Below are 23,104 nucleotides of genomic sequence, written 5' to 3' on the forward strand. Positions count from 1 at the left end.
GCTGTTGACATAGGGTCTCCCTCCACTGTCTCTGCTCTGCCGCCTCGGCTCTGGAGCAGGCCATCAGTTCCGCGAACATCTCGTCCCTAGTCTTTTTCTTTTGCCACCTAATCTGTGCCAGCCTCTGCGAGGGGGATGCCGGGGCAGTCCGGGAAAGAGCCGAAGCTGTGTGATGGGAAAAGTAAGTGATTTCCATACAGGGCAACAAGTCTCACGAGATCTCAGGACAAGTTCGAGATTTCAGAATACGCTCTCATTGGCTGCGGCATTGCACAGGAGAGCGGACAAGTGGGGAGAGACAGCTGAATCCGTCTAGCAGACAGTCCTGGTAAGCCTTACAGCACATTCTGCTTATCAGTTAATGGATAGCTGTGCCCTCCCGCTAAAGGCAATCTGGAAATCATATACTCTGATCCTTTTCCAGCCACTCCCGCCAGTGCACGGGAAAGATCAACGTATGCTTTTCCTATGTGGCCTACAACACGTGGCTGTTAAGCAAGGGTCATTGTTATGCAAAGTAAAAGTCAACCATTCACAACAGTAACAATACACTAATTGCCCTAATTAGATGCAGCACTTCATGAACGAGATCACCCTGAGGCGGGTCCCTCGGAGTCACAAAGAGCGGATGCTAAGGGAAGCCCTGCAGAGACCAGGACCATATGCGGCCATGCTTGTGGAGGCAATGATTCCCATGTACATAAGGATGTCCTGGCGCGGAAGAGTGTGCTTCCACGGAGCACCCAACAAGGCACCTCTCCCCAGGAACCTCCTGCGGAGGCTTTTCAAGGACCTCTATGAGACCTTTGTTGAATTGTCCCTGGAGGATTATTGTTCAATCCCTATATGTGTGGACCTACTTTTCATATAGTTTTTCATTGAAAATTTTATATATAGTATTTCTATTTTTTTATACCTGTTTTATAAAAAATAAATGTTTACATGTTTCTAGCACTTACCGCCTGATCCTTCCCCTGATTCAGAGTCCGGGTTAACGGCCGGGGAGGGTTGGTAGGGGATCTCTGTGAGGGTGATGAAGAGATCCTGGCTGTCAGGGAAAGCGGTATTGTGTTCGCTGTCGCCTGTGCCGTCCTCCACAGACCCTTCCTCATCTTCCCCATCGGCGAACATCGAGGAGGAACTGTCCAGGTTCACTATGCCATCCACTGAGTCCACGGTCACTGGTGGGGCAGTGGTGGCAGACCCACCTAGAATGGCATGCAGTGCCTCGTAGAAGCGGCATGTCTGGGGCTGGGCTCCGGAGCGTCCGTTTGCCGCTCTGACTTTTTGGTAGCCTTGTCTCAGGTCCTTGATTTTCATGCGGCACTGCATTGCATCCCAGCTGTATCCTTTCTCTATCATTGCTTTGGAGACCTTCTCGAAGGTCTTTGCATTCCGCTTGTTGGAGCGCAGCTCCGACAGCACAGACTCCTCGCCCCACACACCGATCAGATCCAGGACTTCCCGGTCTGTCCATGCTGGGGACCTCTTTCTATTCTTGGATTGGCCGGACTCCTCTGCTGGAGAGCTCTGCATCGTTGCAGGTGCTGCGGAGCTCGCCCCGATGTCCAGCCAGGACGTCAGATTCAAAGTGCCCAGACAGGAAAAGGAATTCAAATTTTCCCGGGTCATTTCCTGTGTGGCTGGTCAGAGAATCCAAGCTCGGACTGCTGTCCAGAGCGTCAACAGAGTGGTGCACTGTGGGATAGCTCCCGGAGCTAGTAAGTTCGATTTGCATCCACACCTAGCCTAATTCGAGCTAGCCATGTCGAATTTAGCGTTACTCCACCTGTCGGGGTGGAGTACCGAATTCGAACTAAAGAGCCCTCTAGTTCGAATTAAATGGCTTCCTGGTGTGGACGGTTGAGCGGTTAGTTCGAATTAACGCTGCTAAATTCGATTTAAAGTCCTAGTGTAGACCAGGCCTAAGGGAGTGGTGAGGTGGAGGTAAGTGATCAAAAATGAGAGCAGAGATTGAGGTGGGGGAAGAGTTATGCTAACCCTTGAGAGGGAGGACAGAGAACTCCATATGGAAGATGAGAGGAAGCCAATAAAAGGATTGGTCTGAGCAGCAGGCAAGAAAGAGATTCTATGTAGTGTGAATACGCACTTCCATTAATCTTGGAAATGTTGGTTTTTTTTCTGGCTTTTGCCTGACTCAAAGAAGGAAAAGAAGTTATTTTCTTCTTCCTCTCTCCCTACATCACAATCTGACTGTTAGAACATGCTACAGACATATTTAGTGAACCACACCTCAATCTTCTGCCTCTGAGCTCTGAAGCAGAGATTTCCACAGCAATTGTCTGAGGGCTCTTTTTGTTAGGAATTTTTGCCAATTTTCCCTTTCCCTCCAGCTTGCTCTGCCTGGCAGGGAAAATGTCCTCAGGGGGTAGCACACTGAGGTAGGCTAGGAATCGCTCAGCAATAGATTCCCCAGCAGTTGTAAGGGTACAGCCATCCTCATCATCAGAGGTTTCCTGTTCCTGTGTTTGGCATCAAACTTAGAGGAGATTCTTCAGAAGACCTATCCAGACAGGGAAGCTCTTTCATATGAGGCCAATCTTCCCTTGGGAGGAAGGAAGGAAAGGCTCAAGAATTTCTTCCAGTCCAAGAATTTCTTGGCCAGTACCACTTCTGACAGATGGGTCTTGAGATGTTCAGTCAAGACCTCCTCATATACTTTAAACTCTTCTACTTCTTTTTTCTTATGCATTCTTTGCCCCAAGCCCATGTGAAAAGACCAGGGTCCCTGCACTTTGTAGCAAATCTTCTTTGTCTCGGAGCAATAATCCTGGCCCCTTCGAGAGAGGTTCTAGTTTCCACACCAGATCCTCTGCAAAGTTGAAAAGGTCTGGAGCTCCCATTCCATTTCTGTCCACCTTCAACCACTCTGTGTTTCAGGATAGTGGCTTTAGCTCTGCTGAGCCAAAAACTATCCCCTCTTCTCTCTTCCCCCCGAAGATTTCTTAGCCTCCATAAATTTCAATGGGACTTTTAGCTTCATGTTCCAATACCTCCCTGCCACCAAAGGGTCTGACATTTTGTGATTGTGAGCTTCCATCATTGGCTCCAGCCAGTGCTCTTCAGCTTAACATCTGTTCCACTGGTGTTCATGATGTTGATGGTCATCCTGTCTAAGATAAGAGGGCACCCAGATCTACCACAGCCTGAATGATCTACTGCTGAAGATGCAATCCCATGAGATAAGAGCTTGTCTTGCTTCCTAAACCCATCCAGTTCCTGGAACCTTATGGATTCATAGCGAGTCATCAGAAAAGCTCCTTCATTCCAGTTTGGGTATGCTTACATGTAGGGTGGGTCTATTCAAGTGAGCCTGGACCTTGTGGGATTAACCAAGAAGAAAATTCAAACAAATTGAAGCCTTCATCAAGTAGTTTTTCAGCACCCTCCAGACATCAGCACACCAATCACCAGGGCCTTCAGTTGATTGAATGATTCCCCTGGGGAGTGCTCCACCTCCACCCCTTCACAATTTTCTGACCAGGCACTGCATCTACCAAACTCAGAATATGGGCTGATCTATAGTGGTGGCACCAACCCTGTCATCTTTCCAACGGCAAACCCTGGGCTAAAGATTCTGCACCATCACCAGCCTGGATGGATGGGGAGCTCAGATGAGACCTGACATGGCACAGGGCAAATGGTCATCCTGGGAATGCCAGCTTGGCATTAGCCTCTTTGGAGTTGTGGGCAGTGAGGCATTGAAGTGTCGCCCTCCTCCCAAGGGTCCCAGCAGGAATTGTAGCCATTCACATGGAAAACAGAACCATCATGGCTTCTCTCACCCTCCACAACAGAGCAAAATGCTGGAGAGAGACACCAGAACACCTGGGTATATTCCTTGGAGTTATACACATTGGTGGTAACACCAGCAGTCAGGCTGAGTAGCTCAACCATCATGAGTTGGACATGGTTAAACAAGCAAGTTTCCAACCAGATTGCACCAAGATGTTTATTTTCACAAGCAAACCTGTTTGCAACCCAATGACTAGTAATAATAGGAAGATAACAAAATTATGCACCTGGCATTAGTATCTACAGGCTTGGAGAGTGGACACTATCATTCTTCTTGCCGGGTCTCTGGGATTATTCCTTTGCCCTGAGATGCAAGGTGCCCAGAAACATGAGCCAGGATCACATTTCAGTAATTTTGGTCACTCCTTAATAACCCAAGCTTCCTTGGTTTTCCCAAACTGATACACAAGTCAGGGTTCAAGTTGTGGATACTGCCAATGTTTTGGGACCTCGACCCACCCAGATTTGCAGCATCTGAGACTTGTACCATGGAACCTTAAGGCTCATGTGTCCCCGAACATGGTTATTCTCAAAAGTTAGATGACTTCCTTTTCAAATCCAGAAAGCTTTCTTCCTGCTGAGCTTACAAGGGCATGAAGAGGTAGGCAAACATCCTGCTATTGTCCACAAAGGACACGTTAGACTTCCCAATAGATGACTTTCATAAGGGTCTGAGCTCTAGTTTCTTGGAAGTGAAAGTCTCAGCACTGAGAGACATACATCCCATCCATTCCATGTCTAGCCTACCGCTTTATCCACTATCTCCTGCTTTCTGAAAGCAACAGCACTTCAGAGATCCCTGATCTGATGAGGAGTGAAACTTCAGTCTAGTACTACAAGCTCTTGCTAAATCACTTTGATCCACTGAGGGAAGTGTCTTCCTAGTTTTGCATTCTAAAATTTGCCTTCTTTTTGGCCATCATATCAGCTCAGAAAATTTAGAGAACTTGGGGCCTTTTTCATCATCCAGCGTTATTTTTCTTTTTCAGATAAAATAGTTCTGCGGCAAGTCACCAATATTGGCTATGGCTACACTAGAGAGCTTACAGCAGCGCAGCTGCACCAATGCAGCTGTGCCACTGTAAGTTGTCTAGTGTAGCCGCTCTAAGCTACCGGGAGACTGCTCCCCAGTCAACTTAATTAATCCACCCCCAACTAGCGGTGGGAGACACTCTCCTGCTGACCATAGCACTGTCCACACCGGCGCTTAGGTCTGTGTAACTTATGTCACTCAGGGGAGTGGCTTATCCACACCCCTGAGTGACATAACTAGTAGTGTAGACATAGCCTTCGTTTCCAAGAGAAGTTTGGCCTTCCACATAAACCAGTCAGTTCCTTGCCCTCCTTTGATCCTAAATCTTCCCACACCCTAGAAAAACAATTAAACATTTTAGGCTTGGTAAAGGTGGTAATGTTCTACTGTGTAGAAAGCCAGATGTATTGGTGTTATATGGGGGATATAGGAAGGGGTACAAAACATCAAAACTTCTGTATCTGGGTAGATTAAGTCAACTGTCTTATTGAGATCCTCCTGAAGACAAAGGATCCATAGGTACAGCTACTTTATGGACAGGGAAACAGCCCTGTATAAAGTGGTTTACTGAGCAGCTACAAAACTGACTTGCTTCTTTTATGCCTCCTTCAATCATCCTTTGGTGCTCCCTCTTTAAGACCCCCCCCCTTTTTTAAAGAAATGTGTCCACAGTCAGCTTGATATAATGTTACCATGGTGGACGTTTTCCCTCTCTGGATTGTTGGACATTCTTTACCGTTTGCTGCTTCCCAACAGCTACCAGTTCAAGGGAGCAGTAGAGTCCCATGACAGAGAAGGATAAAATTAGTTTATTTACATATGATTTTGTCTCCTTTGAATTGGAATCATACACCAGGTTTATGATGTTTGGCAACTTGTGAATGTTTTGCCATGTGGAGATAGTAAACATCCTATTCAGATTTTCTGGTGGGGGGGAGAGGCTGTGGCAAATCTGGTTTTATTTTACACTTTGTGAGGAGAGGGGAAGCACATTCAGCCTGATTTTTTCAAGAGCTAATCTTTGTAGTTTCTAGCTTTTTTTCATTCTTCTTAGCTATGGCAACCTAACCTGGGAAGCAGCCATTTACCAGGCACGCTAGTAGAGGATGCTAACAGGCAGACTGACCTAGCAGGGAGAGAAGGAACCTTTTGCCTCCTTGTAAGATAAATAAATTTTTAATTTTTAGCCACAGTGTTCTGAATGGACTGGAATGGGGAGCAAGGTGAAAGGCCAGAGAGGAAACGGATGCAGTAGCTGAGGCAGAAGATGTGCAAAGCGTAGAGGGGCATTTTAGTGATGGAAACAGACACAAGGAAGTACTAGATTCTTGACGTGGCAGAGAGAGAACCAGTTTGGATTGGGCACTTCCTGGAAGTTCAGGGAGACAGAACTGAAAAAATTATATGGAGGTCATGAGCCTGGATCACAGTGATGATGCAACAGCAATGGAGGGGGGTGCAAGAGGAGACCTTATTGGGGAGGGGTATTTACTAAGGTAGAGAAGAGAGCTCAGACACTCCATGTAACTGTTGGGTAACCTACAAAGAGGCAAACTGTTGGTTCTGGTAGCTGTATTAATTACATAAATACGCGCACACAGCCCTCCGGCTGCTCTAAACCTAGTGACGCACACAGAGCTTCCTTTTCCACAGCTTTATCATCGTTTCAGAGATAACGCTGATTTGTGTGGCAAAGATGCTGATTAGTTAAGTTCAAATAAGGAAAACAGCATTAGCACGAGCAGGCAGTTCTGGAAAAGGCACCCCTTCTGTACTCTCACACCACTACCATTCCATCCCCTGCACTTTTCTCCAGCAATTTGGGTAAAATCTCTTGTTAATTTAACATTCAATACATTCTCTCTTTGGGAAATGGAGGTATTGGGGAGGGGCACTTATCTATCTTGGGCATGGAATTGTGATCTCATAGGTCATTTCTATCTCTAACAATTTCTGTCCCTTCTCTTCCATGCTAATTAGTTATGTACAATAGGTCCATTTTGGGTGTGCACCCCAAGTTTCAGGTATTAATCCAACGGGTATCTGAAATATCTTGACCTCTTGGATCTGTGTATTAAAAGCGTAAAAGAACAATTCCCTGCAATGTTTCTAGTAGCTTCTGCTTCTTTTTGGGATGGAAACACTAAAACAACAGCCTCTGACCTGGTATTTTGCTTCCATTCCTGCCCGGCACTTAGAAACAACTGACCCATGCAAAAACTGGGGGCAGAGGGGAGAGGTTGTGAGGAGAAATGCAGAGTTCCAAAAAGTTCAGCTTGAGTTTGGGTGGAGAATGTCTGCAATCTGCCTGGATCAGTTTGCTCATTCCTAATACTAACCCCCACTGGTGTCACAGATTGTTCGTCTGATCTTCCCTACTGTAGAAACTGAGTGTGGACATCATCCTCTCCACTTCACACCACGGAGGGGATTAACATAGTCAAAATCCCACTCCCGTGGGCCCAAAGGCATTGGGAGGGAGACGAAAGAGAGTTAACATGGCATATACACTGTTTTTTCCTGCACCATTGGGAATCCACAGATTATGGAGGTGGGGTGGCTAAGAGGGGAGGCATCATCCCTTGGCAAACCCACAGAGTATCCTGTGCAACTTTCCCCTCCCACAGGTTCTTCCAGGAGTTGGATTAATTCCGATCATGGACAGTCAAGCCCCTAGTAAGCTATCTGTTAGCATTTTTCTAAAAATGCCTCACCCTTGCACTACTGTAAGTGGCAGCAACACTGGGAGCTCAAATATAGATCAGCCACCATTACTCTGACAAATATTTCAACTGATCATGCTCAGAGCTGGTCTAGATGACATCACAGCAGCAGCCTGTCCATGCTAGCACTACTTTTCCCAGAGTGAGATTTTCAAAAGTACTCAGCCTTGCAAAAGCACAGTCAGTAATGGAGCACTTCATCAAGAACATCTTTTGCAATTCAAATACCATTATAAATAGAGAGACAAAGCTGAGGATACACAATGCTTCGGTAGTGAATCATCCTGATTTATGAGACTGAAACATGGCCCCTCACTGTCGAGATAGAAAAGAAGTTGGACAAGAGAAGAAGTTGGACACCATTCAGATAAAGCATCTCTGTGTGATTGAAAACATCAAATGGTTTCCATTCAGGTTGAATTAAGAGATCAGTGTTCTAACTAAACAGGTCCCATTCTCTCAAATGGTCGCCCAGCACTCTCTAAGATGGTATGGTCATTTGCTCCAAATGCCTACCAACTTCCCTGTGAGAATCATCACTTCAGCCATATGAAAGCAGGATGGAAAAATCCACACACACTCCCCCGACCTAAAACATGATGGGTGAATGGCATCAACAGACACCTGTCTCTTACAGGAATTCTACCTTGCCATGCACCAGTTTGGGTTCAGGACAGGACAGCATGGATGCACATAATATGTTCGGTGACCTCTACCCTGCCCAGATAGCAAGAGAACTAACTAAGGCTACGTCTACACTAGCACTTCTGTCGCTATAACTAGCGGAAGTGCTAGTGTAGACTTCACTCAGGGGTGTGAAAAAAACACCCCGAATGACGTAAGTTACACTGACAGAAGTGCCGGTGTGAACAGCGCTGTGTCAGCAGGAGAGCATCTTCCGCTGACACAGCTACTGCTGCTTGTTGGGGTTGATTTAATTATGTCAATGGAAGAGCTCTCTCCCGCCAGCATAGAGCAGCTACATAAGAGATTTGACAGCAGCACAGCTCTCTAGTGTAGGCATGGGCCAACCTAAATCAGTGTTTGCCTAACTCTGCTCCTACTGAAGTCAGTGGGAGTTCACCATTGACTTCAATGGGAGCAGAGTCAGGCCCTGAGTGCTTTTGAAAACATACCATTAATTATCTGCCATATCTTATCCCTAACTTCTCTCTTCCTCCAGTATGTGTTCTGGCTGTTCACATGTGAAGTGACAAGTTTATGTCAGTGAAAATATGACCCTAACCAGACTGGTGGCTATTTTCTACCATTTTGCAGTTCAATTCAATGAGATTTTATTGGCATGACAAGCTAAATGTGTGTAAAAAAAGACAGATTCCTCTGGTATCTGTCAGAGGTAACTAAAATTTTCCCAGCAAAGGGCTGTACGCTGTATCTGGGGCAATATCTCAGGTCCTTTTGCCATTACTGCCGAATGGTTGATTCTAGGGTGCTGTTTCCAAGCTGTTAACACAAGAATGAACTAGACCAGGGGTCTCAAACATGCGGCCCGCGGGCCGCATGCGGCCCGCGGAGCTCTTCCCTGCGGCCCGCGGAGCTCCCCAGGGGAGCTCCGCAGGGGCCCCCAAGAGAAAAGCGGAGGCTCCCGCCTCCACCCCTCTCCTGGAGCCTCGGCGCATAGAGCGCCGAGTCTCCGTCCGAGCGCCTGAGCCCCGCCCCGCTCAGAGCCGCGTGGGGAGGGGGCGGGGCTGGGAGCTCTGGGCTGAGCGCTGCGCTCGGCGTGGAGCTCACAGCCCCGCCCCCTCACCACGCGGCTCTGAGCGGGACCGCCGGAGACGCGCTCGGGTAAGGGGGGGGGAAAGCGGGACCCGCCGGGGCCGGGCCGGGGGAAGGGAAGCGGGACCCGCCGGGGCCGGGCTGGGGGGGGGGAAGGGAAGTGCTCAGGGCTGGGGCAGAGGATTAGGGTGCGGGGGGATGAGGGGTTCATGATGTGGGGGCGCTCAGGGCTGGGGCAGAGGATTAGGGTGCGGGGGGATGAGGGGTTCATGATGTGGGGGCGCTCAGGGCTGGGGCAGAGGATTAGGGTGTGGGGGGATGAGGGCTCTGGCTGGGGCTGAGGATTAGGGTGCAGGGTCCTAGTGCCTGCCCTCCGCCAGTACTGGCAAGGCAGGCTTCCCTTACCCTGAGCCTCTCTAACCCCAAACCCTCAGCCCCAGCCAGAGCCCTCATTCCCCCCGCACCCTAATCCTCAGCCCCAGCCCTGAGCACTCCCACATCATGAACCCCTCATCCCCCTGCACCCTAATCCTCAGCCCCAGCCAGAGCCCTCATCCCCCCACACCCTAATCCTCAGCCCCAGCCAGAGCCCTCATCCCCCCGCACCCTAATCCTCTGCCCCAGCCCTGAGCGCCCCCACATCATGAACCCCTCATCCCCCCGCACCCTAATCCTCTGCCCCAGCCCTGAGCGCCCCCACATCATGAACCCCTCATCCACAGCCCTCACCCCACACTCCAAACCTCTTCCCTAGCCCTGAGCCCCCTCACATCATGAACCCCTCATCCACAGCCCTCACCCCACAGCCCAACCCTCTTCCCTAGCCCTGAGCCCCCTCGCATCATGAACCCCTCATCCACAGCCCTCACCCCACAGCCCAACCCTCTTCCCTAGCCCTGAGCCCCCTCGCATCATGAACCCCTCATCCACAGCCCTCACCCCACAGCCCAACCCTCTTCCCTAGCCCTGAGCCCCCTCGCATCATGAACCCCTCATCCACAGCCCTCACCCCACAGCCCAACCCTCTTCCCTAGCCCTGAGCCCCCTCGCATCATGAACCCCTCATCCACAGCCCTCACCCCACAGCCCAACCCTCTTCCCTAGCCCTGAGCCCCCTCCTGCATCATGTACCCCTCGCCCTCAGCCCCACAGCCCTCACCCCTGCACTCCCTCCTATCCCCAAACTCCGTCCCAAAGCCTGCACCCCCACCCCCTGCCGCAGCCTGGAGCCTGCATCGAGCACAGAGCCTGCATCCAGACCCCCTCCCCCACCCAAACTCCCTCCCAGAGCCTTAGGCAGTAAATCTAAGTGCGTGTTTTGTCCTTTGAGTGAGGTGCATTACTGAGTGTATATATTTATTAAAACTGCGCGCGCTTAGGGGAGGAGGTGGAGAAGAGACAGGGCAGGGGCGGGGCCTCATGGAAGGGGTGGATTGGGGGTGGGGCCAGGGGCAGCAAGGGGGCGTGTCAGTGATGCGGCCCTCGGGCCAATGCACTAGTCCTCATGCGGCCCTCGGGGTCATTTGAGTTTGAGACCCCTGAACTAGACAATGACCACACAGTATAAGATATAGGGGTTAGCCGACGTTGGAGTCTAGTGGCATTTGTATTTGTACCTAGCACATTGGGGTTCTGATTGGACTGTAGCCTTTTGGGCACAATTGCTATAATAAGAATGAGAGGTTTCCGAGGGGCTGCATATTAATGTATATTGCAAAAAAAAATGGCCATTGGTTTTGCTTCTGTTCCTACCTCGCTCTCTGCCTTTTTCAGGGGGAGCTTTGGTAGTTTCTGTAGAATCACTGGCAGTCTTTCTGAGTTTGCTTTAACTCATCATAGTGCTCCCCAGGCTGTGTGCTCAGTGCGCTGCTGGGAAAAATTTAACCCTGGGCTGCTATTCTCTGGTCTGTGCTTCTAAAACATATTTGTGGTTATTAACTGTAAATGACAAAAAAGTAAGTTGCCAAGAGACTTTCTGGATTTACAGTAATTTGTCTTATATTTTGTCTTTTAATTTCCATGCAGAGTTCCAAAAAGGCAAACCTGGCATACCTTAAAAAGGCCAAGTTCAGCTCAGGTTGGCTACAAAGAGGAATGGCAGAACTGGCCTGAACCTGCACCTAGCTCCCAGGAGCTCCTCAATACAAGGCAATAGCAGAATTTGCTAAAAATGATTCTGCAGCCTGCATGAGGTGGGAAGTAAACAATCCTATCTGTACTACTATGACTACAGCCAATACGTCAATGTGTCATAAATAGCATCCCTTTGATATTGAAAATACTGCCTATGTTGTTTTGGATTGCAACAAATTAAATGTAAAAAACTGGACAGAGGGAGCAAAGCTCCCAGAATGAGGTGATTAGGTACAGAAAAAGCAAAATACCTGAATCTGAAATCGTTGGGTAGACAGTAGCCCATATGGTAATCACTCCTGGTCTTTGCTATTTGTTTTTGAAGGTCTTTAGCTGACTTGCTATATCCATTGAAAATATAATTGGCAAAGAGCAGCTTTCCTTGAATGTACATCTGCCAAGGAACATAGAAAAAGTCCATAATATTAAAATAGGAACAGCCACCTGTTGTTTTAAATGAGGAAATTAGGTTGAGGAACTGACAGGAATGACTCTGAAATAGCCTAGCTATTTACATGAATTGCTGCCTTGAGCTTTGGCCTTTCATTATTTTATTAAAAAGTGTCATACTTCTGAAGTGTCTCAAAGCACTTCATTCTTCTTCGAGTGATTGCTCCAATGCATTCCAGTTAGGTGTGCGCGCCGCGCGTGCACGGCTTCTCCGGAACTTTTTTCCCTAGCAACTCCGGCGGGCCGGCTGGCGCCCCCTGGAGTGGCGCCGCTATGGCGCTAAATATATACCCCAGCCGGCCCGTCCGCTCCTCAGTTCCTTCTTGCCGCCCGTGACGGCCGGTCGGAACTGTGGAGTGCTCGTTGGCCTCCACTGCCCTAGCTCTCCTATCTTGTATATATATAGTTAGTTGTTTAGTTAGTGATTAGAGTTATTATAGTTGTTATAGTGTAGTTGTTCTAGGTTTTAGTAAACGGTTAAGGGGGGTTTCCCCCCCTTTTCCCTTCCCGGTGCGGGCTCATGCCCAGGGCACCGGGCTTCAAGCCCTGCGCTGTGTGCCAAAGGCCGATGCCAATTGGCGATCCACACGACGCTTGCCTCCGTTGCCTCGGAGAAGGACATCGCACCGACAAGTGCGTTATCTGTTCTGCTTTTAAGCCGCGGACACGCAAAGAACGGGACTACAGGCTTAAGCAGATCCTTATGGAGGCGTCGCTCCAACCTTCGGCACCAGCGGCGCCGGCGCCGAGAACCTCTTCGGTGCAGAGCGCACCAGCGGCACCAGCCCGCTCCGGTACTGAGGCCCCGCAGGCTCCGCCTCCGGCGCCGAAGACCCGGCACCGCTCACTTTCGCCGACGAGAAAGCGCAAGCTCGCTAAAGCAGTAGCTAAGTCCCGCGCTGCAGACTCAGCTAAAGTGCTTGTGCCGCCTGCGCCCACAGTGGTGACTGTGCGCAGGGCAGACACCGTGCCGTTGACTCTGCAAGAGCCGTCGAGTCCGGCACCGCCACGCTCCCCGGCACCGTCTGGTGTTGAGCCAAGGCTGCCGACGACGCCGGAGACGTACTCCTCCGCGCGTGAGCTGATACAGCTCGTAGAGGCACCGAGCCTCCGGCCCCCGGCGCCGCCGGTGCGGGCTGTCCCGTCGGCAGGAAAACCGGCGATGATGGTCCGACCGCCATCCACGGACCGCCGGCACGGTCGACGCTCTCGGTCCCGCTCAGGCTCCAGGAACCGACGCCGGTCACCGTCTAGCCGCTCAAGATCTCGGCACCGCTCTCCGTCGCGGGACCGATCGCCATCTCGCCGCCGGTCGCAGTCCCGGTACCGATCGTCATCTCGGTACCGGTCGCACTCCCGGCACCGGTCCAGGTCTCGATCGCCGTCGCGTCGACACCGCCGGAGGTCCCCGTCTCGGCACCGTTCCCGGCACCGGAACTCCCGCAGCCGCTCCCGGCACCGCAGGTCCGGCTCCCGGTCGAGCTCCCGGCACCGGTCGAGCTCCCGGCACCGCGGGGACCGATGGTCGCGGTCACCCTCTCGGTACTGGACGGACGGACATCGGGCCTCCATACCGCCTGGTGATATCCCACGGGCCTCGATTTCGGGCTCCGCCCCGCCCTGGCCGTCTCGCCCGGCATCTGTCGCCTCTGGCGCGGACGGCACCGGCTCATTGCCACCAACCCCACGCGACCACCCTCAAGGGGCTCAGCAGTGGGGCTTCTGGGTGCCCTGGGGTCACCATGAAGCGCAAGTCATTCCGCTTCCCCCAAGAGACGTTGCCGCGGAGCGCAGAGTTCCCGAAGCGACGATCAGTCGCCCCCCGGAGTCACCTCTCCGCGAGCCCTCGAGGCCGCAGGACCGCCAGTCCCCGGTCCAGCCTGCCCCAGCCGAGGCGCCTCTAACGGCCCCTCCCATGGAAACTATCGGACAGGCTATGTCCTCGTCATCGTCCCCGGACGAAGCGGTGGCTGGGACTTCTGCCAAAGACCCGCCCCCCATAGACCTTAAGGCCCACCAGGAGTTACTCCGTCGGGTCGCGACGTCCATGGGCCTCCCGGTGGCAGAGGTCCAAGAGGATGAGGACCCCATTACTAATGTGGTCGGCTCGGACACTCCTGTGCGCGTGGCGTTACCTTTTGTTAAGACTATACAGAAGAACGCTGCCACGCTCTGGCAAACGCCCGCGTCCATCCCTCCCACGGCTCGAGGGGTAGAACGGAAGTACTCAGCCCCCCCACGGGCTATGAGTACTTATACTCGCACCCAACCCCGGACTCGCTTGTTGTGCAGTCTGTGAACGGCCGAGAACGGAATGGCCAACCGGCCCCGGCGCCCAAATCTAAGGACGCTCGGAGGATGGACCTGCTAGGCCGTAAGGTCTATTCCGCGGGCGGCCTGCAGATGCGAATAGCCAACCAAATGGTCCTTCTAGCCAGGTATGTGTTTGACATCATGGCATCCCTGGCAAAATTCACCGAGCTCCTGCCGACGACTGCCCGCCAAGAGTTCTCGGCAATGCTCGAGGAAGGGAAGAAGTCCTCCCGTTCGTCCATTACGGCTGCCCTCGACGCGGCGGACTCGGGAGCGCGGACAATAGCAACAGGGGTGGCGATGCGGCGCATCTCATGGCTGCAATCCTCCACATTACCACAGGAGGTGCAGTACACGCTGCAGGACCTGCCGTTCGACACGAAAGGGCTGTTTTCCGAACAGACCGATTCGCGGATACAGACCTTAAAGGATGGGCGTATTGCCATTCGAACCCTTGGCATGCACACGCCGGCTCCACAACGCAGGTCTTTCCGGCAGCAGCCCCCTCGGTCCTTCCAGCAGAAGCGTTATCGGCCGTATACGCCCAGACGTCCTGGCCAGAATCACAGACGGCCTTCGGGTAACCGTCGGAACCAGTCCCAGGCCTCTTCCAAGGGCCCTCAGGGGTCCAAGCAGGCCTTTTGATGGGACGCCCGAGGACGGCCCATCACTCTCCCCCTCGGATCCCCCCCGTTTGTTCTCCAACCGCCTCTCCTATTTTCGTTCAGCGTGGTCCCGAATAACATCGGACAGCTGGGTTCTTCAGACAGTCCAGTCGGGATACCGTCTACAATTTGTTACGCCCCCTCCTTCCCACCCACCCTCCCTGTCCCTCTTCAGGGACCCCTCTCACGAGCAAGTCCTCTTACAAGAGGTTCAGACTCTACTGAGCGTGGGTGCCATAGAGGCAGTGCCTCCAGACAGGCAGGGCAGGGGATTCTATTCCCGTTATTTTCTCATCCCCAAGGCGAAAGGAGGGCTGCGTCCTATCCTGGACCTTCGAGAGCTGAACAAATACCTGCTCAAGCCCAAGTTTCGCATGGTCACCCTGGGGACCATCATTCCCTCTCTGGATCCGGGAGACTGGTTTGCCGCCCTCGACATGAAGGACGCTTACTTCCATGTCGCAATTTATCCCCCTCACCGGCGTTACCTTCGCTTTCTCGTCAACAACGACCACTACCAGTTCGCCGTGTTACCTTTCGGACTTGCCACGGCACCGCGGGTATTTACAAAGTGCATGGCAGTGGTAGCGGCGGCCCTCCGTCGTCGTCAGATGCATGTCTACCCCTATCTGGACGACTGGCTGATTCGTGGGCAGTCACAAGGGCTGGTGCAGCGCCAGGTAGCGGAAATCCTGTCCCTCTTTCAACACCTCGGGCTGCTTGTCAACGCCGAGAAGTCTACCTTGCTTCCGGCACAGCGGGTGGAGTTAATTGGAGCGGTTCTCGACTCCTCTACGGGCCGCGCCTGCCTGCCGCGGTCTCGACACCTGACAATGGTCTCCCTTATCCGGGAGCTCGTCAACTTTCCGACCACGACGGTGCGGTCGTGCCTCCGCCTCCTGGGTCACATGGCATCGTGTACTTATGTCACCGCATACGCGCGGCTCCACCTCCGTCCGTTCCAGTCGTGGCTGGCGTCGGTGTACCGCCCGCATCGCGACCACATCGACATGGTGGTCACGGTCACCAAACCGACCCTCGAGTCCCTTCGTTGGTGGCTCGACCCGGAGATCGTCTGCGCCGGAGTGCAGTTCCACCTGCCTCGTCCGTCCGCGACACTGACCACGGACGCCTCGGCACTCGGTTGGGGGGCTCACCTGGGTGGCCTTCACACTCAAGGCCGCTGGTCGCCCCAGGAGCTCGCTCTCCACATCAATGTCCGCGAGCTCCGAGCGATCCGCCTTGCATGTCACACCTTTCGGACCAACCTGCAAGGCCGCTGTGTGACAGTGCTCACGGACAACACAGCGGCAATGTTCTACGTGAACAAGCAGGGCGGAGCCCGCTCGTCCCCCCTCTGCAAGGAGGCGATCCTCCTGTGGGACTTCTGCGTGGCCCACTCCATTCACCTGGAAGCGTCCTTTCTTCCGGGAGTGCAAAACACGCTGGCCGACCGCCTCAGCAGGTCGTTTCTCTCCCACGAGTGGTCCCTCCGTCCCGACGTTGCATACATGATTTTCCAGAGGTGGGGGTTTCCCCAGGTCGATCTCTTCGCCTCCAGGGCGAACAGGAAGTGTCTCCAGTTCTGCTCGTTCCGGGGGCACTCGCCGAGCTCCCTGTCAGACGCTTTCCTCTATCCGTGGCAGACTCACCTCCTCTATGCCTTCCCTCCGTTTCCACTCGTGCACAGAGTGCTCCAGAAGCTTCGGAGGGATCGAGCCACCATGATACTCGTGGCTCCAGCCTGGCCGCGGCAACATTGGTACACCCTGCTGCTCGAGCTCTCCGTTCGGAAGCCCATCGCCCTCCCATTGTGGCCGGACCTCCTCACGCAGGACTTCGGCAGACTCCGCCATCCGAACCTGCAGTCCCTCCATCTTACAGCTTGGTACCTGCGTGGTTGACCGACGCAGAGAGGCACTGTTCGGCGGCAGTACAGCAAGTCCTGCTAGAGAGCAGAAAGCCTTCCACCCGCACCACCTACATGGCGAAATGGAAGAGGTTCGCGCTCTGGTGTGACCAGCAGGGGCTCAACCCTTTCGTGGTACCTGTCACTACCATCCTAGACTACCTATGGTACCTCAAGGAGCAGGGTCTGGCGGTTTCCTCCTTGAGAGTCCACCTCGCCTCGGTGTCCGCCTTTCGTTCGTCGGTGGAGGGTCGAACCATCTTTTCCGATCCGTTGGTCTCCCGCTTCCTGAAGGGCCTCAACCGCTTATACCCGCCAGTGCGCCGCCCGGCACCGACCTGGGACTTGAACCTCGTCCTGGCCAGACTCATGTGTCCACCATTCGAGCCTATGGCCACGTGTTCTCTTCTCTACCTCTCCTATAAGACGGCCTTCCTGGTTGCCATAACATCGGCACGGAGAGTCTCGGAGCTCCGAGCGTTGACGGTGGGCCCCCCCTACACCGTCTTTCACGCGGATAAGGTGCAGTTTCGTCCTCACCCGGCCTTCCTACCAAAGGTGGTCTCGGCCTTCCACCTTAATCAGGACATCTTTCTCCCGGTCTTCTGCCCGAAGCCCCATGCTTCGCCCCGGGAGCAACAGCTCCACACCCTCGACGTCCGTCGGGCGCTGGCGTTCTACATCGACCGGACAAGGTCCTTTCGGCGTTCCACCCAGCTCTTCATCGCAATCGCTGATCGCATGAAAGGCGAGCCGGTCTCTACCCAGCGCATTTCCTCCTGGGTGACTCAATGCATCAGGTCATGCTATGAGCTGGCTCACGTGACACCATGCCGACTCACCGCTCATTCTACGAGAGCGCACGCATCGTCCGCCGCCTTCCTGAGCCATGTCCCCATCCAGGACATCTGCAGAGCGGCTACCTGGTCTTCGGTCCACACCTTCGCCTCCCATTACGCGTTGGTACAGCAGTCTAGAGACGACGCAGCCTTCGGCTCTGCGGTATTGCACTCCGCCACGTCTCACTCCGACCCCACCGCCTAAGGTAAGGCTTGGGAATCACCTAACTGGAATGCATTGGAGCAATCACTCGAAGAAGAAAAGACGGTTACTCACCTGTAGTAACTGGTGTTCTTCGAGATGTGTTGCTCCAATCCATTCCAGACCCGCCCTCCTTCCCCACTGTCGGAGTAGCCGGCAAGAAGGAACTGAGGAGCGGACGGGCCGGCTGGGGTATATATTTAGCGCCATAGCGGCGCCACTCCAGGGGGCGCCAGCCGGCCCGCCGGAGTTGCTAGGGAAAAAAGTTCCGGAGAAGCCGTGCACGCGCGGCGCGCACACCTAACTGGAATGGATTGGAGCAACACATCTCGAAGAACACCAGTTACTACAGGTGAGTAACCGTCTTTTCCTCTGCATACAGGACAACATTCTGTATGGTGCTTCATGAACTAACAAACAACACAGCTACCTGCCCTGAGGACATTACAATCTAGATTAGGTAAGGCATGATATGGCATACGGAAAGTAGTGTGAATGGGAGGGAAACTGGCAGAATATTCTGTAATGAGGGTACTTTAGTTTTGCATTGTACCCATTGTCTAGTTCAGTGTTTTAATAAATGTTTTTAGAGCGGACAGGAATGGGAAATTGTGGTACCTCTTCCCCAACCCTTACAAACATTAATGAAACCTCACACGACACTCATCAGATAAGTATTATACCCCATTTTAAAGATGGGTAAACTGGGATTCAGAGAGGTAAGTGACTTGACCAAGGTCACACAATAGGCACTTTAGACTTGCAGGCTTTAGATGGCACTGTTTCTGTTTGACAGACACACTTCAGATCTAAAGCCAGATCCAGGCATAAACTAAGTCTTTTGTAATCATCTCTCCTTGACAACTAATACAGGAGAATAAAGGTAATTAGAGCTGTTCAAAAAGAAAAAAATATAGTAGTATTTTGCAAAAATATTCAAAATGTTGTACTTGTTTTCCGTTATGAAATATTCTGAGATGAAGCATTTTTAATATTTTTGCAACTTTTGATAATATTTTCAATAAAATATTAAAAAGTGTTATCAAAATGATTATCGACAATTTGCATTTACCAAAAGCAGTGTTTTTCAGCATTTATTGAAAATCCTGATTTTTTTGGTAAATGAAAAATACTGATAACATTTTCATTAATGTTTTCAATTAAAAGAGAGGCACCAATTTTCTTTAAAAAGTGAAATTACATATATATAAAATGTAATGTATATTTGTTTCCAAGTTTTATATATAGATAAAAAATTTCACACAAATATTTGTTTGCAAATATGTAGACCACAATTTACAAACCAATATTTTTGTAAAAAGGCTATTTTTCTTTGAAAAATCCTGGTTAGAAATTTTTTGATTGGCTCTGATAATAATTCTTTGCCTTTAACATCTTTCATCCAAGTATCTCAAGTATTATCCCAGTTTTGCCAATGGGAAATTATGGCACAGAGTAATTAACACTTGCTCAAAGTATGAGAGCAAATCAGGGCTAAAGAGGAGAATAACTGCCTCAGTTTCTCAGTACTGAGAGTCCTACAGGTTGGCAAGCACCAAATGTTGGTAAGATCTTAGTGATGGTGCTTAGTATTTCAGTCCATGTGTGAGACACTGCCTTGAAAATCAAGTTTGCATCACCAAAACCATGTTGTGTGGCACCATCTGTACTAGATCCTGGTAGACAGAACTATTTTACTATTTGCTGCTAACTGCCTACTCTACATTCCCCAGGTAACAAAAACTCCATGTATAATAGTTTGCTGTATGAATAGGAGTTTGCCCCTGTGTACTATACGCAAGGGAAGCATCAGGAATTGGTTTTAATATTTTAACAATAGTAAAAACGAAGTAAAGTGTAACTTTTTGGTGCTGTAGGATAGACAAGGACAGAGTTTTGTGTTTATTTTAGTTGTGCTACAATCTGTTTGGAAAGTGGGGAAGGAGGGCACTACATGCAGGATATGTAACATTGTCTGGAATTGACAGCCTCTAATAGAAGAGTCTAATGTGTGCTATAATGCCGAAGCTGGACTGGAGTTAACTAGATGTAGCAGCAGCTTCCCCTTCCACTCAGATGTTCCTTTCTTTTGTGGGTTTAGGTCTCAACTTTTATGCTGGCTACATTTGTGTTCAGTTACAATATTTGTCTGTTGGTAAAAGTGACCTTATATACTGGGCATAATGAACCAAATGAAAAACTAGTATAACCTCATGAAATCAATGGAATCATAATAGTGCTGAATGCAGCCCAACCTCTGCAAGACTGGATCCGCATGCTGTGGACAAGGCACTCCTCTCAGAATTTCTACGTTTCCCCCCAATAACAATTTGTTATGAACAAAATGCTGCTACAGCCAAACTCATGACCCCCTGCATTTAATCTGCACTCCCAACATGGAAGTTGGCATTGAAAAGGGATGGGAGGGGCTTACCGTGGCCCGGGTCACCCATAAAAGTGAAGGGTTTTTTTGGTGTAATGAGTAACAGCCTGATTCTGCTATGTGCTGAGCACCCACAACGCCTCTAGACATCAGTGAAAACTGACTAATTGGCACTTCCCAGGGGGAACTCAGCACCTCACAGGATAATACCTTACATTTTTTAACTCGAGTATCACAAAGCTGAATACCATCACAGCAGATACAAGAAAAGACAAATACTTTTTACCCAATTGCCGAAGCTGCTCTTCATTGAGCCAGCCTGTGGATGGTTTATAAATGGGGCTCTAAGAAAAGCCTACGGAGATATCAGCTACAAAATGAAGAAGGATGGAGCTATTCTTTGTTTTTTCTCTCTTTGTCTAAATGATAGATGATAGCATACTGGGTCTGAGTCTCTCAGTACGGCCCTTTACACCATTCTGGGGCCTAGTGTAAATAAGAATTAAGCCCACAGAGTTAAAAATACTGAAATAATACAAATTGCTAAGTTCAGGGTATATCCCAAACCGCTCATGTTGTGGGAAGTCCCAAGTGGTTCACAATTGGAAACATCTGGCTCGCTTCACGGAAGCTTCTCAGCAGGCAACACACTCCTAGTCAAGATGTTTTGAATTTTTAGAGTAACACATATTAAAGTAACAATGGGTGTATTCACAGGAAGAAGATCCCTGGGGTTACTGGATTTTCTTCATTTTGTGCTCAAACCAAGGTTTGTTTATTTGAAATGTAACTAGTGAAGAACACAACATGGGACACCACTTTTAATGGAGAAATGGGAGAAACCCTTGGTAATCTCAGGCATTTTTAATTTCGTAGGTGAAAGCAGACAGAGTGATATTGTTTCACGCAGTTGTGACCCATTTTTCTTTCAGTCAAAAAGCGTGTGGTGTCGATGCCCCGAAGGACTCTTTAGCAAAAAGTGCTGAAGCCATTGTTGAGAGGGTCAGTCTTCACACACATGCATTTGGAAATCTAAGCAGAGAATTACTCTGGTAGCTGGGCACCAATGCAGTGTCTTGCCTGGCACAGCTTCTTCTCTATGCTTCCAGAACTGTCTGGGTCAAGCAGCATAAGTTTTGTAACCAAAGGAACTCCCCTTCCATCTGGAGACCCAGATCTGGTTCCATCTTTAACTGTCTTTGGCAATGATGTGTGTGAGAGAGGGAGTGGCAACAATGCTCCACCTCAAGCACTGATTGCAGCTAAATGCAAACTGCTGGGACCATGTTTCCCTTGCAGAAACCTGAGGCAAACTCTTCATGCACATTTTGCCTCAGGTATCCCGAAGAGGAACATGGCGCTCTCCTAGTTTTCCTGCCAACACCGAGCCAAAGTTTTGTGAGTTTCTTTGTGATCACAGAATTCACTGAAAAGGTACACAAAGTCCAGGCCAGTGTGTTCCAATAGAAGCCCAACGTTGTCAGGAGCAGCAGCACGACATACACGTTTTTCTCTTAGCAGTCCAAAGTGCTCTTGTAGTAATTTGCATATCGTAACTGAAACTACTACAAATCTTTAGAGCATTGGCTGGAGCGCTGAGGACACAGGGGACATGTGAGCCTTGGTGTTGCCCAGCTTCTCATTCCCACTGGTTAGCATTTACCTGACTCTTCTCCACTAGACTGCAATCAGCCCCTCCCCTTCCAGTGAACTCCCTCTCGTTGGTCATGCAAGAAGATGACTAAATTACCTAAAATATACTAACCTAAAACATGTTTTTTGTATTGCTTTCCCCCAACTTCACTCCTTGCTCTGCTGATTCCTGTGTCGTTTTGTTTGCTTTTTCTTGTTCTTCCTGTCTGTTGCTTCCCTAGCTCTCCTCCTCTCTCTCTTCCCCCCTCCCCATTCTTCTATGGGGTTCCCATATTTCAGGTTTTTTTCCTTACACTTTCTCTTCATCCCTGCTTTTTTTCTTTTCACAGCCCTGTCTTTCTGCCACCAACCTCTCCATCTCCCCTTTCTATGTCTGTCTGTACCCTACTCCTTCCCCTGCCTCTCATGTCTTTCTGCTAGCCTATCTACCTAGGCTTTTGCTAACTGAGCACTATCCTTTCTCATGCCTCTCCAATTCCTCATTCCACTTACAGTTCTTTTTTTTTGCTCTTTCTGTTCCTATCCCAACATGCGCCAGCAGATGTCAGCCACCCTGGACCCAGATTACATGTCCTGTTCCCTATGCAGGGAATGTATGCGTGGCTTTGACCTGCTGCTTTTTCCTGCTCTTGGGATCATCAGTGCAAGCTCTGCAGTTGATCTCTTCCTGCTACTGCAAGCCCTGAGGTAATGAGGCATCCAATGCAGGCACCTACCGCTGCCAAGTCCACTAACTATGTGTGGGAGCAATCCTCCTCTGACATTGGCTAGAATTAGTCATGAAAGCAGTCACTAAAGGACTTCATGGAATCTCTGGCACTCCTCCCTTTATGAGATCAGAACTCTCCTTGAGATAGAGGTTTGGGGGTTTTTTTTGGGGGGGGGGGGGAGGAATGGGATGTGAGGGGCAGTTGAAAGGGGTTTTAGAATAAAAGAGGTGTTTTGAATTGTCACTTATGGTGGAGGAAGGCTTGCAAGATTTCCTAAAGATGGTCAGACTGTGGGATTCACCTGATCTCTAGAAGATTGTTCCATAGCAGGATCCCTTCAACAGAGAAAATGTTGTCCGCAGCCCTCATGCGCTTCATCCTGGGCTTTGTGATCTGCATAGCCCTAGAAAAGAGCAACTGTTGTGGGCATTCATAGATCACAAGTTGGTCTTCGAGGTAACTGGGGCTTGATCCGTTAATTGCTTTGAAAATTAGGACCCAGGCCTTACACTGGCATTGGAAGCTGACTGGAGTAGTA

The 23,104-nt window shown here is 50.5% G+C and overlaps 1 protein-coding gene across 1 annotated transcript in view; it reads right to left on the bottom strand.

Moving 5' to 3' along the window:
* LOC123343369 (uncharacterized protein C3orf20-like) overlaps window positions 1-23,104 on the bottom strand; it is a 67,083-nt gene that overhangs the window by 13,172 nt on the left and 30,807 nt on the right. Inside the window, exon 11 of the mRNA XM_044978502.1 lies at window positions 11,694-11,836. Within this exon, the coding sequence (XP_044834437.1) occupies window positions 11,694-11,836 (143 nt within the window). The remainder of the gene's footprint in view (window positions 1-11,693; window positions 11,837-23,104) is intronic.

The sequence above is a fragment of the Mauremys mutica genome, chromosome 1, assembly GCF_020497125.1.
Source record: "Mauremys mutica isolate MM-2020 ecotype Southern chromosome 1, ASM2049712v1, whole genome shotgun sequence".
Taxonomy (NCBI): Eukaryota; Metazoa; Chordata; order Testudines; family Geoemydidae; genus Mauremys; species Mauremys mutica.